This window comes from Carassius gibelio, chromosome A23 (assembly GCF_023724105.1).
Source record: "Carassius gibelio isolate Cgi1373 ecotype wild population from Czech Republic chromosome A23, carGib1.2-hapl.c, whole genome shotgun sequence".
NCBI classification, from domain to species: domain Eukaryota; kingdom Metazoa; phylum Chordata; class Actinopteri; order Cypriniformes; family Cyprinidae; genus Carassius; species Carassius gibelio.
The window spans coordinates 4,777,476-4,791,717 of record NC_068393.1 but is presented as its reverse complement, the minus strand read 5'-3'; the positions used below and the strand labels follow the sequence as shown (position 1 = coordinate 4,791,717).

At 38.7% G+C, this 14,242-nt stretch overlaps 1 protein-coding gene across 1 annotated transcript in view; it reads right to left on the bottom strand.

Annotated features, from left to right (window-relative positions):
- Window positions 1–14,242, bottom strand: part of LOC127944152 (PR domain zinc finger protein 5) — a 65,256-nt gene that overhangs the window by 40,966 nt on the left and 10,048 nt on the right. The window contains exons 3-8 of the mRNA XM_052539959.1: window positions 12,567–12,689; window positions 9,692–9,866; window positions 8,840–9,017; window positions 8,652–8,747; window positions 8,400–8,521; window positions 5,352–5,431 (exon numbers count right to left, since the gene is read on the bottom strand). Of these exons, the coding sequence (XP_052395919.1) occupies window positions 5,352–5,431; window positions 8,400–8,521; window positions 8,652–8,747; window positions 8,840–9,017; window positions 9,692–9,866; window positions 12,567–12,689 (774 nt within the window). The remainder of the gene's footprint in view (window positions 1–5,351; window positions 5,432–8,399; window positions 8,522–8,651; window positions 8,748–8,839; window positions 9,018–9,691; window positions 9,867–12,566; window positions 12,690–14,242) is intronic.

Genomic DNA, 14,242 nt, shown 5'->3' with positions numbered 1-14,242 from the left:
TCAAACGGCGAACTTTCAGTGTCACCAATTGTGTTTAGTAACCACAAAGTACAACAAACGGACAACCCAGACCAGAATCGAATGCTCAGTATATGAACGTAATGACCAGAACACATCTGAGGTCTTTTATTGGACCGTCGAGGGTGATTGTTGAACTCTTGGGTGGGATTTAGTTGCCTGTTCTTGGTGTGTGACCTTGAAAATAATCCTTAAGCCAATTCACAAAGGACAACACACACAGACAGATGGAAATGTAATTAAACGTCTGATCGGTTTTGAGTAACACAAGTCAGCTAATAAATGTTCACATTTCAGTTCATCTGTTCATTTCAGTCCGACTTCTCACAGGGAATCAGGACGTACAAATTACTGTGAACTCTCTCCAGTCAGTTTCTGTTGAAAACTGCAAACGTGCCATAATAAAACTGTCATATATTCTCTGCTACTTCATCCAGTATGATGAAAACAACACGCCACATGTGTCACAGTGCTTGATGTAAAACCAATGTTGAAATACTTTGAAACACTATATTCCTGAGCTACACGCTTCTAATAATTTAGTTTAACTACTTTAAATTCTTAGAAGTTTGAAGCTTCTAACTCTTTTGAAACATAGTTGGCTACACTACGAACTACTAACATAGAGTTGCCACCTATACTGAAGCCATTTAAAGAGGCATGAACACTACTGAGTTATAGCTCAATTTAACTAAATCGTTTTCGAAACTCTAAGAATGAGCTGATTCAGTAGTGTTACAGCATTCTAGGAGTGTGTGCTATTATTTTCTTGTTTCATACTAACTACTTCTACTAATATCGAACAGGTTGTTTCTGGAAAAGCTGTGATCCTTGAAATTGCTTTCTGAGAGTTACTGTAATTCTAGTGCAATTAGTAGCACTGTATAAAAAAGTGTGGTTTTACACAAAGTAATCCTCCAATTAAACACTAACTGAAGTTTTATATGACAAAACTGTGCCCTAACTATAAATCTGATGGATTTTTCCAGTGCCCTCTTTGCAGCGATGGTTCCTTCTAATTTGGTTTCGTTAAAATGTTAAGATGTCAAGTAAATATTATGTTTAAACATCATCTGTGAGAGCGTCTAAAAAAACGTACACAGGGCAGGGAGGGGTAAGATATGTCAGTGGATAAGTGGTATCAAGATGCACCTGGACTCTTCATAACCTGGACTCTTCATAATATTTGTATTTTATTTTAATCAAACCTGAGATTTCTGTGCCTCCATTGAAAGTCCTCTACACCAAAACTTGAATGCTTTAAGAAGTTAATGAAGACATTGTAAAAAGTCTTCTTAAGATACATGATCACTTTATATGATGAACAAATTGAATGTATGCTATTACTCACACGTAAACATTAATCAACACACATAAATAGAGCACATCAAATACGATAAACACAAGCTCAACTGTGCTTGTGTGTTTTTAATGAACTTTTTGAATCATCAAAGTTGTGGTTTAATGGACTTTCAGTGGAGCTGCAGATATCGCTAAGTTTTCGTTAAAAATATCTTGAAAAATATTTGTTCATTTTTTCAAATATGAACATATGTCTTATGGGTTTGGGACAACATGAGGGTGAATAAATAACAGAAGTTTCATTTTTGGGTGAACTGTTCTTTTACATAAAAACTGGCACATCTTACCCCACTCTTCTCTACTGTGAATATATCTGAATTTGTAAAGTCATTTAATTAAAAAAAATGCCGCTCTATCAATGCTCTGAAAGTCATTTCTAAGATCTTCTCTAAATGTCTTGAAGTACTGAGAACAAAGCCACAAGCTCCATTCACAGCTCTAATGACTTAGTTATCTGGGAAATGCTTGGCACTTGTAATATTCTCATGCCAGTTTATAAACGTATAGAGAAACTTTCTGCATGTGGAAGAGAAGCTTTTAAGTCCCCACTTTCACAAAGCAAATTATATTAGCAGGCTTTCCAAACGACACGGCTGGTATGATGGTCTGCAGTCAGATGGACACGGTCTGGTGCAAAAAAGGAAGGCTGGACATCTATTACAAAGACAAAGATGGAGAGGGATGGAAAATCAGGAAAAAGCCCCATGACCAAACTGTGTGTTTGCATAACGAGCAGCCCAGGAAATGAAGTAAGGCCACAGAGATTGAAACTTAAATTCATCATGATGTGGGGGAGTTTTTGTTAGACCTGATGCTAAAACTCTTTCATCGATGAGTTCAGAAAGTACACGTGCTATGTATGCATTACTTACCAAAAATGATAATAGATCAGCTTCCCACTAAATAAACTTTCTTTTGACAGAATAAAGGTCATACTAAATGGATAGATAATATTCAACCAACTATAACTAAAGGTGCTGGTTATATAATTAGAATATCATCAAAAAGTTCATTTCTTTCACTAATTCCATTAAAAAAGTGAAACGTATATATTATATTCATTCATTACACACAGACTGATATGTTTCAAATGTTTATTTCTTTTAATTTTGATGATTATAACTGACAACTATGGAAAATCCTAAATAAAGTATCTCAGAAAATTAGAATATTGTGAAAAGGTTCGATATTGAGGACACCTGGTGCCACACTCTAATTAGCTGATTAACTCAAAACTCTCAGTCTAGTTCTGTAGGCTACACAATCATGGGGGAGACTTGACAGTTGTCAAGTGGTCAAAAGACAACCATTTGGCACCTTCCACAAGGAGGGCAAGACACAAAAGGTCATTGCAAAAGAGGCTGGGTGTTCACAGAGCTCTGTGTCCAAGCACATTAATAGAGAGGTGGAGGGAAGGAAAAGATGTGGTAGAAACAATTGTACAAGCAATAGGGATAACTGCACCCTGGAGAGGATTGTGAAACAAAACCCATTAAAAAATGTGGGGGAGATTCACAAAGAGTGGACTGCAGCTGGAGTCAGTGCTTCAAGAACCACTACACACAGACGTCTGCAAGACATGTGTTTGAGCTTCGCATTCCTTGTGTCAAGCCACTATTGAACAACACACAGCGTCAGAAGCGTCTCGCTTCAAAAAGAACTGGACTGCTGCTGAGTGGTCCAAAGTTATGTTCTCTGATGAAAGTAAATTTTGCATTTCCTTTGGAAATCAGGGTCCCAGAGTCTGGAGGAAGAGAGGAGAGGCACAATCCACGTTGCTTGAGGTCCAGTGTAAAGTTTCCACAGTCAGTGATGGTTTGGGGTGCCATGTTATCTGCTGGTGTTGGTCGACTCTGTTTTCTGAGGTCCAAGGTCAACGCAGCAATATACCAGGAAGTTTTAAAACACTTCATTCTTCCTGCTGCTGACCAACTTTATGGAGACGCAGATTTCATTTTCCAACAGGACTTGGCACCTGCACACAGTGCCAAGCTACCAGTACCTGGTTTAAGGACCATGGTATCCCTGTTCTTAATTAGCCAGCAAACTCATGACCTTAACCCATAGAAAATCTGTGGGGTATTGTGAAGAGGAAGATGCAATATGTAGAAGAGCTGAAGTCCACTATCAGAGCAACCTGGTCTCTCATAACACCTGAGCAGTGCCACAGACTGATCGACTCCATGCCACGCCGCATTGCTGCAGTCATTCAGGCAAAAGGAGCCCCAACTGAGTATTGAGTGCTGTACATGCTCATACTTTTCATGTTCATACTTTTCAGTAGGCCAACATTTCTAAAAATCCTTTCTTTGTATTGCAAAAGTTTTTTTTGTATAGCATTTCCGAACAATCAGAAATGTCCACCACAGCAGCAAACGCAGATGATTCTCTTCCAGGTGAAGCCTAATCTGGACAGCTGTGACTGGAAAGACGCGCTCTCAGAACAGCTGCGCTGATAACCGCTGAGGAGTGAACACTGACAGGAGGAAGTGCCTGTTTTACGTCAAGTTTAGGCAAAGAGGGTGATGATAGCATTCTTCAGGCCAAAACAGAGCCGGATGTTGGTTTGGTGGAGCAATGGGAACATTCCAATCATGAGAACATTAAACCTGCATTGTGGTTCTTCACCTACCTCCTTCAGTCAGAAAATCATATGACCTTCATTTGTCACTTTCAACTCGTTCTGCCAAGGTTTAGCATTGCGGTTTCACTGAAAAGAATCTAAAACGTGGAATATATATTGAAAAGGACGCCCACACACTCTAACCATGAATCTTCCCAGGAATAAATGGACCATTAACAGACTTTTGTGGTGATTTGGAGATGATGATGAAGCTATTTGTTTGATATTCCTCTGTTTTTTTGTAGAGGAACCCTGACGCCAGCAGGAAGGTCGGGCCGTCTGGACTCCCCAACTCTTAAATTTCACAAGGGCCACGGGGATGAGTTGTGAAACAAAAGACCACTTTTCTGTACACACTCACACCAGTGGAAAACCTTACAACATCAACATGAAGCCCATCTCCAGCTAAGAGACAGAGAGAGATGGACGGCATACAAGAGCCAAGCAGAGTCTAAGATGGCTACATTTCTTATTTTTGTCCAGCTTTTCAAAAACAATGAAACAGACTAGGGCAGAATTACATATATGGATCAGACAGCAGCCAAAGAGAGGGAAAAACGAAGGTGAGAACTTAAGCGAGATACGAAAGATGAGGTCCTAAATGGTGAACTTGATGTGGATTTTTGCTCTTGTGATCTTCATCTGTGACACTTTCTGACTTTATAACAAGAAATATGTCCATTATAAAGTCAGAATTGTGAAATATGAACTCGCAATTTATAGGTCTTTTTTTTATCCTCAGAATTAGACTTATACAGTATATATCTACATTTTGAGAAAATAAGAATTGTGAGATATAAACTCAATTGTGAGGGGAAAAAGTCAGAACTGTCAGTTTTGACAGTACTGGCATTTTCATACTTTTACTTGAAAATATAGTTCTGTTTAATGTAAATAAATGTATACAGAAACAGATTTATAAATGTGTTTTGTTTGCTAATGTCAGCAGCAGTATTATCCCGTCACAATTAGCAAGCTGTAAACCCATTTTATATTTTCAAGAACCAAGTCAAGTCTGGTGGACTGGTGGACAGGATGTCAAATCATAACCAGCCTGCAAGATGGAGAACTGCATGGTGCAAATTGTGTTGAGTGCTAGATTTTTCCAAATGTTTATTCCATTACCTGATTTGCGTTATTCCTTTAGTGCTAAAAGTGCGGACTAAAAGTATGGAGCACTGCAAGCGCTGAGTGTGTCATTTGAGACAGGGCCAGAAAAAGGACAGAGGAATAGATGGCATGACAGAGGAGACAGATTAAAGCCAAAATAGATGAAGTGAAAGGTAAGAAATATGAAGAGATGAACCGGATGAACGATAAGAGGAGATTTATGGAGAGATGATCTGACCTTGCGGTGTTCCTGCAGGTTGAGTGAGGATGAGCACTTCTTATTACAGATGGTGCATACCAACTTCCTGCGAGCACTCCCTACACACACACACACACACACACACACAGGTCATACATCACATGAGCAGCAGGACACATCCTGATGGCATGAGGAGCTGCTAATGGAGACACTGCATTAGTTCCAAGTAAACATCAGGAAGTCCTTACATGAAGCAGTTCCTGGTTTAGCATGAAGTACAACACCAAGACGAAAACATCTATATTTAAAAGGGGTGAAAGGTCAGCTAAGACGTATTTCCCGTATAAAAGGAAGATATAATATCCCTCAATAACTCAATAACAATCCCTTAAAGCACTGGCTTATTGAAAAGAATTTCAAAGGTCATATTCTACACTTTATTTGGTAATACACTTTAATCTTAGTCGAGGTTTCTTGCAGCAAAAAACAGTCCGAATTTAGTGTTTTAGTTTTGTTCACTTGTTTGTTTTTGGTAGTGTGTCCTTAAAATTTCAATATGTAAATGAACTCTCTGGTGAGTGGTTAATTTCAGCATATTGTTGAAACCTGAAGGCATAGTTCACCGAAAAATAAATATTATGAAAAAAAAATTCACACTCCAAACCTGCATGATTTTCTATCTTACAGTATGTTGAACAGAAGATACTGGTAACCAAATATTTGCTTCTAGCCATGTACTTCTATGGCTACCAGCAACTACTTGATTACCAAAATTCTTCAAAATACCTTGGGCCCTATCATACACCCAATGCGACGCAAGGCGCAGCGCAAATGTGTTTGCTAGTTTCAGTCCGGTGCCGTTCACATTTTCCCGGGCATGGGCATGCTGGTCTAAAAAAGAGGCGTGTTCAGACGCATTGCTATTTTAAGGAGCTGAAAATAGACTGCTAATTTGCTAATTAATTGAACAATCGTACACACACATATATATTAAAGGTACAATTTGTAAGATATTTGCAGTACAATATCCAAAAACCACTAGACTAGTGTCATATATTTTGTCCAGCTGTTTACTAACAATATCTCTAATGTTTTCAAGTACCATATTTTCCAGACTATAAATCACACTTTTTTATAGTTTGGCTGGTCCTGCGACTTATAGTGAGGTGCGACTTATTTATCAAAATTAATTTGACATAAACCAAGAGACATGAACCAAGAGAAAACATTACCGTCTCCAGCCGCGAGAGGGCGCTCTATGCTGCTCAGTGCTCTTGTACTCTACACTGAAGACATATAGCGCCCTCTTGTGGCTGTAGACGGTAATGTTTTCACTTGGTTCTTGGTTCTATATGTTTTTTTTCCTCATCATGACGTATTTTTGGACTGATGCGACTTATACTCAGTTGCTACTTATAGTCCGAAAAATACGGTACTTGTAAATTAAGAGAAAATTCCCATTCCAAACAGTGATGTTAGTTACCATTTGTTACCACCTTTACTGACATAGAAACCACATTACAAAAATGTCATGGACAAATGCGGAAGTAGTGTCTAGTGTCCAGCAAACCACTAGTTTGCTTCAAGCAGTCCATTATTTACTTCTTTTTTTCTTCTTTTTCTTCTATTTATGGAACATAATTACTGTTTACCGTCTGCCACTGGTTCTGTCAACAAGGACAGCTCCCGTAAACGTAAGCGTCCGGGCCAATTAAATGAACCAAGAAGAGAAAGGAAGAAGAGTTTGGGAGAAGAGGAGAGAAAGAGCGAGGATTAATATCGATGTTGCATTTTCTAGATGAAGAGAGCTTCGCGACAAACTTCAACTAGAAAGAGATGCCGATCTCGCTTGTGTTTTACTCGACAGGTGAGTTGTTTTTATTCCTATCTTTACAGAAAACTTATGCTATTATAACAAACAACAAGATTAGTATTATGGGGCATACACGCCAAACGCAGGGCATCGCGTCTCTGGACCCACGCGAGGACGCGTCTGATCGGTAGTCTGATCACGTCTTTGCATCCGTTAAATCCATGATTTATCTTTCCATCTGATTGAATGACCGTGATTGAATGAGTGTGATTAAATGATGACAGATTTTCATTTTATTATTTTCTCTTTAACAGGTATAAAACAGTCAACACAGCAAATGTACGTTCAAAGTTTAAAAACATAAAACCAGTTTAAAGTCTGCATGGGTTTTGAGAATATTGTAACATCCAGAGTGCTTAAAATCTTCTTGGATTGTCTTTAATTCTAAATAATTAGATACATAATTATTTATCTAAATAACTTCACAGTCAGAAATCTTTTAGATAAATAACATAAAATGCATAGCAAACTATAATTGTAAATAAAATAACTTTACTGCAAACAAATAAGTTGTTGGCATGAAAAGTGTAGAAAGATTTGTTAATTATAATCCAAGATATCTTGTTTTGTACCATTTATCTTCATTTTAAGTTGTTTCAAGTTATGAAAAGTGTCGTGATCCAGAGCTGATATTCACAGCCCAGAAAAGCACAGAACAGAATCATGAAAAAGAGGTTTGGTTGGACTAGGCAGAGAGATTGCACGTTGTAATGTTTACATCTAAATAGTATGTCAAAGCTTTATCCTCTTCTCCATGTCCACTTTAAAGACCTTACCATAGCAAAACACACATTATTTATTTATATAGCTGTAAGCACTTCCACAAGCGCTCAGTTAATCGTTTAGCTTACTGTTTGGATTAATTTGCAAATGACTTATTTACTTACATGTGGCTAAACGGCCCAATTATAATTACTGACAATAACATTCTGATACATGCTTTCATCGGCTGATTAGGGGTCTTTGACTCGTTTTCTCAGATGTGTGCGCTTCTGGCAGAGAGACAGACGTGTTGAGGGTCTGGTGAAAAGATGAGTGTAGAGAGGGAGGGAGCGCTTAGCGTTTATCTGACAGACCGAGAGGATGAAGAGCGGCTCAGAAATGAAGAGATTAATGAAGATGTTAAACAGCTGCTGATTAGACTCTCATTACAGACGGGTGATATCTCTCTCACGTGTTTGTGTGTGTGTGTGTGTGTGTGTGACACCACCAACCTGTGTGGACGTTGCCTTTGTGTTTCTTCAAGGCGTCTTTACTCCTGAATCTTTTCCCACAGCTCTCAACCTTACAGATGAACCGACCGTCTCCTTTACACACCTCTTTATGCTGCTCAAAACTGCACACACAAACACTCAATTTTAACCTAAAATCACCAGAAAATGCTTCTTTAATGTGGCACGCTTCGAAGGGAAACAGGAGTAGTGGGCATTGCACATGAGAATGGAAACGGCTCGAGACTGATGTACCTGGACTCTGAACAGAAGGTGCTGTGACACAGGACACACTGATGAGCTTTTGAAGGGTCTCCTGATGAAGCGGAGCTCTCTGTACAGTGAAGAACACTGCAAATCAACAGGACAACATCAGCATTAATACGTGAGACACTGATGAGCTGTGTACTGTGTGTGTGTGTGTGTGTGTGTGTGTTACTGACTGGCGCTGCAGGGCCTGTTTGACAGGAAACTCTTTTCCGCAGGAGTGACATTTGAACTCTTTGTCCTCTGTACTTCCTCTCTGATGAAGGCTCTGAAGATGTTCAGCTAACACTTCTTCACTGGGGAAGCTGCTCTCACACAGCAGACACGGGTAATCTTCCTTCTTAATCACCAGCTCTACACACACACACACACACACATTATAAACCAGAGATGTTAGTTTTGCACTGGCTTATGTAATGCTGCCATATTTATCATACAACATAATACAACAACACAGTATGTTGTGTGAATCGGAGGAAGTGTGATTATGGATTATGGATGCCTTGATTGATTTGTTTCTTACAGATACACAGCTTTTCACTTTACAAGACATTAACTGATGGACTGGAGTGGTGTGGATTATTGTGATGTTTTTATCAGCTCTTTGACTCTCATTCTGACGGCACCCATTCACTGCAGAGCATCTATTGGTGAGCAAGTGATGCAATGCTACAATTCTCCAAATCTGATGAAGAAACAAACTCATCTACATCTTGAATGGCCTGAGAATGAGTATATTTTCATCAAATTGTCATTTCTGGGTGAACTATCCCTTTAAGTGTGTGATAATGGATATGAAGAACCGCGTTTCACTGCTGCTTTTTGACACAATTATGACTACATGGCCATTAAACTACAACAAAAAACATAAACTGTGCATTTATTCATAACAAATGATCACTACTACTATTGTAATTATTTATGCCCATTTTATTTATTCCTAATTATAGTGATCTAGATGGTTATCTGTAGAACAATTCACTCATTTCTGTGTAAATGATTCATAGAAAGACCCTTAACATGCATACCTGTTTCTGCACCGAGGTGTTTGCTCTCTTTACTGCTCCCATCTTCATCTTTGATGTCCTGGTCTTCCTCCAGGTCCTCCTCTTCCTCCTCCATATCACTGTCCAGGTAGCCAATCAGAAGCTCTGTATCCGTCTCGATGTCATCAACAGCCAGATAGAAAATATTCTCCCCGTCCTGTTCACAGAAACAGTGTCAGCAACATAATGCACATTAAATTGATCAAAAGTGTCAGGAAAGTTTTTGCATTGCTAGAAGAGATTTCTGTTTATGCTTTCTTTTCCTCAAAGAATCCTGCAAAAAGGAATATCACCGTTTCGACAAAAATATGAAGGAACTGTTTTCATCATTGATAATAATCAGAAATGTTTCTTGAGCAGTGAATCAGTATATTAGACACTGAAGACTGGAGCAAAGATGCTGAAAATACATTTTTTTGATCAAATAAATGCAGTCCTGTTGAACAGAAGAGGCTGCTTTCAAAAACCTTTACAAAACTTACAGACCAGAAACTTTTCAATGATAGTGTATATAAGGTGTGAGCCATAATAAACAGAAATGTAAGCTCTTGGTATCAGTCAGATTTCTATATCACACTAAATTGATGATTACTGCATATAGAAAGAATGATCTTCCATTTGTGTGTGTATGTGTGTGTGTGTGTGTGTGTGTGTGTGTGTGTGTGTTATAACTGAATTAGACGTTGAAAAGCAAGCAGGTGTTGTCTGACACTGAACAGACAACACAACAGTGATCTGCTGGGAGACGCAATCAAACCTTTACACGAGGGGAAGCGTAAGATCAGCAGCGCTTCCTGATTAAGGTCAAAGGCCAAACACTTGAACCCCTGTTTAATGACTTTATCGGACCTTCAATGCCTAAAGGTCATGTGGAAATAAGCACCTTTGCTGTACATTATGTTAAAAACACAGGGAGATGGTGAGAGAGATGTCATGTGTGACGAAACACAGACTCGGTTCTCTTGATGGCCATCAGACCGCCAACATTTCAAACTGAGACCAGTTCACAGACACACTGCAGTGCAAAGTCTGCATCCGTCCATGAGAGAAAAAGAATTCAATTTACTATTAAACTGTAATGATTAATAATGCATAGTCGGTAAAGTATTATAGTAGTACATTGTCAATTTAGTTTATTGAGAAAAACATAAGACAACATGTTGCAGATACAAAATCTTGATATTTTGGGAACACACTGGACTTCCCTTAATCATATTTTAAATCACAATTTCTGCTTCTCTAGATAAATTAAGTTTAATCAAACAGTATGCTGGAGTTTAGCCATATCTTCTGAGATAATGAAAGTGACTGTAAAAATGACAGCAATTTCAGCAGAAAAAGACTGCTGCTGTTGAAATTGTACTCTTTTTTTAAATTCCTGGGATTAATTGGAAATATTAAATATGAATTGCAATTATCTTAAATAAAATTTGTTATTTCACTTTTTTTCACTTATTTCAGCTTTGAATGGAAGATTCTTTGTACCAGTTTTAATAAGGTAGAGAGTGTGTTAATGTAAATGATAAATAAACCAGTAAACTAGATGAGATCAAATAAACAAGACATCAAGTTAATATTCCCTTGACTGGCGCTTACGTGAAATTATGAAGACATTTCTCAAGACAACAACTTTGATTAATATTCACGTTTATAAAGTAATCATTTAAATAATGATCAGTTTTAATATTTATTCATTTAACCATTACCATAAGCAACCCTAGGAACACATCTAGCATGCAGAAGCATACTGCACATTTACATTCGGTCTTTGTTGTGACTGACTCTATAGTGAACCCTTGCTAGCTATGTTAAGCACAAAGATATGTTTTTAGGTGTTGAGATGAGCTGTGAAATCATTCTGCAATCACAGTATTATTCACATTATTTTATCTGAATCTCAAGGTGCTACAGGTGCATTAATACTGACTGTGAGAAGGGCACTGAAGGTTGCCAGCTCACTGCATTATTGGTCACTACTCAGCTGCCATATCCAGCTCATGTGACCTCAATGTGTACGCCCACATGTCCCTGTGTGTATGTTTTATTCGTCTAAGGCTCATTACACTTCTCTTATCTCCACACTCTTTGGTGTTTTCAGATCTCTGGCTCTGCAAAAGCACATCAACACCGCCAGACATAACAAACTGCTCACTCCATCTCATTCCCTCTGCTTTCTGCCTCCGTTTCAAAGCTGCTCTTATACTCCGTGGCTCTGAACCAAAACCTAATGAGTTGCCTACGTAAAATGTTCAATTCGTATTAGTATGTTTAATATATATATATAGAGCCTTTCCCAAGCTCAAGGACGCTTCACAATGAGAGTAGCAGAAAAACAATAACTGCATACTGTTTATAATCAATTAAATGGACAATGGACATTTGCCAAGTCAAAGACATGTGCGATTGCAGTTGCAGATCACAGTAGTAGTACAAACAGCCAAATACAAGCAGAGAACCAGAACAGTTTAAGAAAATACATAATGTTACAGGTAGTATTGGTTAAATGGGTAGGTTTTGAGTTTAGAATTAAATTAAGGTACAAAACAGTGATTGTGGCCATCTCCACCATGGTTGATTACGCTGTTTTTATTCAAGGAAGTGACACAAAAAACATCCCACGAGTAATCTAGAGTGCGTGACGCGGTGCGCATATGTGAACACACCATTAGAGTCAAACCTTACTTACACTTATTGTAGGTTGATGCAGACTTCTTGTCTATACAGTGTTCCAAATCAGTCCCTCAAATTAAGCTGTTAAGAAGGCAGCTGCCAATGTATTCAGGACCTAGCAACGATGTGTATCTGAGAGAATGTAAAGAGATCTCTGTGGTTATCAGGCTGTAGCATCGGGTCATACCTGAATGGCGGCCAGGTTCTTCTGCTCCTGTGAAGGGGCCTGATGAACGAAGCGAAGCCAGTTAGCATGGCGAGGATTACTAGCGTCTAGGATATAGAGCACGTCACCTTTATTCCCTCGAACCTGCAGAAGTGCACATATCCAAAGGTTACAAGCCATTCAATCAGAATCCATCCGACAATGTTGCACTTTAAAGCTGCTTCTCAACAACCACTAAACAGTCATTGAAAGAGTGTCCAATGAACAGTTTAAAGCTTCATCCAAATATCATGCAAGATGCTTTCATGAATTACATAGCTTACAGGTGGGACCCAAAATTACACATTCATAACCTCTTCTCCGTTACACATAGATGAAGTTCAATGGTATCAATAACTGTCATAAGCTTGCAGTGGAACATGATTTCAATGAGACTCCATGTACATTAAAGCAGATTAAAAAGCATAATAAATTAAAGCATAATAGTGTTGTCATATTTTTTATATCATTTTATTAACTAAAATACTCCAAAATGCACAAAGAGTCAAGTATAATACAAACCCGTATCAAATGTTTAAACTGAGAAAATGTATAATTCTAAGGGGAAAATAAGTTGATTTTAAATTTCATGGCATCAGCACATCTCAAAAAAGTTGGGACAAGGCCATGTTTACCACTGTGTGGCATCCTCTCTTCTTTTTATAACAGTCTGCAAACGTCCGGGGACTGAGGAGACAAGTTGCTCAAGTTTAGGAATAGAAATGTTGTTCCATTCTTGTCTAATACAGGCTTCTAGTTGCTCAACTGTCTTAGGTCTTTGTTGCATTTTCCTCTTTAAGATGCTCCAAATGTTTTCTATGGTTGAAAGATCTGGTCTACAGACTGGTCATTTCAGTACCCGGATCCGTCTTCTACACAGCCATGATGTTGTAATTGATGCAGTATGTGGTCTGGCATTGTCATGTTGGAAAATGCAAGGTCTTTCCTGAAAGAGACGACATCTGGATGGAATCATATGTTGTTCTAGAACTTGGATATACATTTCAGCATTAATGGTGCCTTTCCAGATGTGTAAGCCGCCCATGCCACACGCACTCCTGTAACCCCATACCATCAGAGATGCAGGCTTCTGAACTGAGCGCTGAAAACACCTTGGGTTGTCCTTGTCCTCTTTAGTCTGGATGAAATGGCATCCCAGTTTTCAAAAAGAACTTCAAATTTTGATTCGTCTGACCACAGAACAGTTTTCAACTTTTCCACGGTCCATTTTAAATGAGCCTTGGCCCAGAGAAAACGCCTACGCTTCTGGATCATGTTTAGATATGGCTTCTCTTTTGACCTATAGAGTTTTAGCCGGCAACGGTGAATGGCACGGTGGATTGTGTTCACAGACAATGTTTTCTGGAAGTATTCCTGAGCCCATGTTGTGATTTCCATTACAGTAGCATTCCTGTATGTGATGCAGTGCCATCTAAGGTCCCGAAGATCACGGGCATCCAGTGTGGATTTCCGGCCTTGCCCCTTACGCACAGAGTTTGTTCCAGATTCTCTGAATCTTTGGATGATATTATGCACTGTAGATGATGATAGACTTCAAACTCAGCATTGGGGGAATTGGTGATCCTCTGCCCATCTTGACTTCTGAGAGACACTGCCACGCTGAGAGGCTCTTTTATACCCAATCATGTTGCCAATTT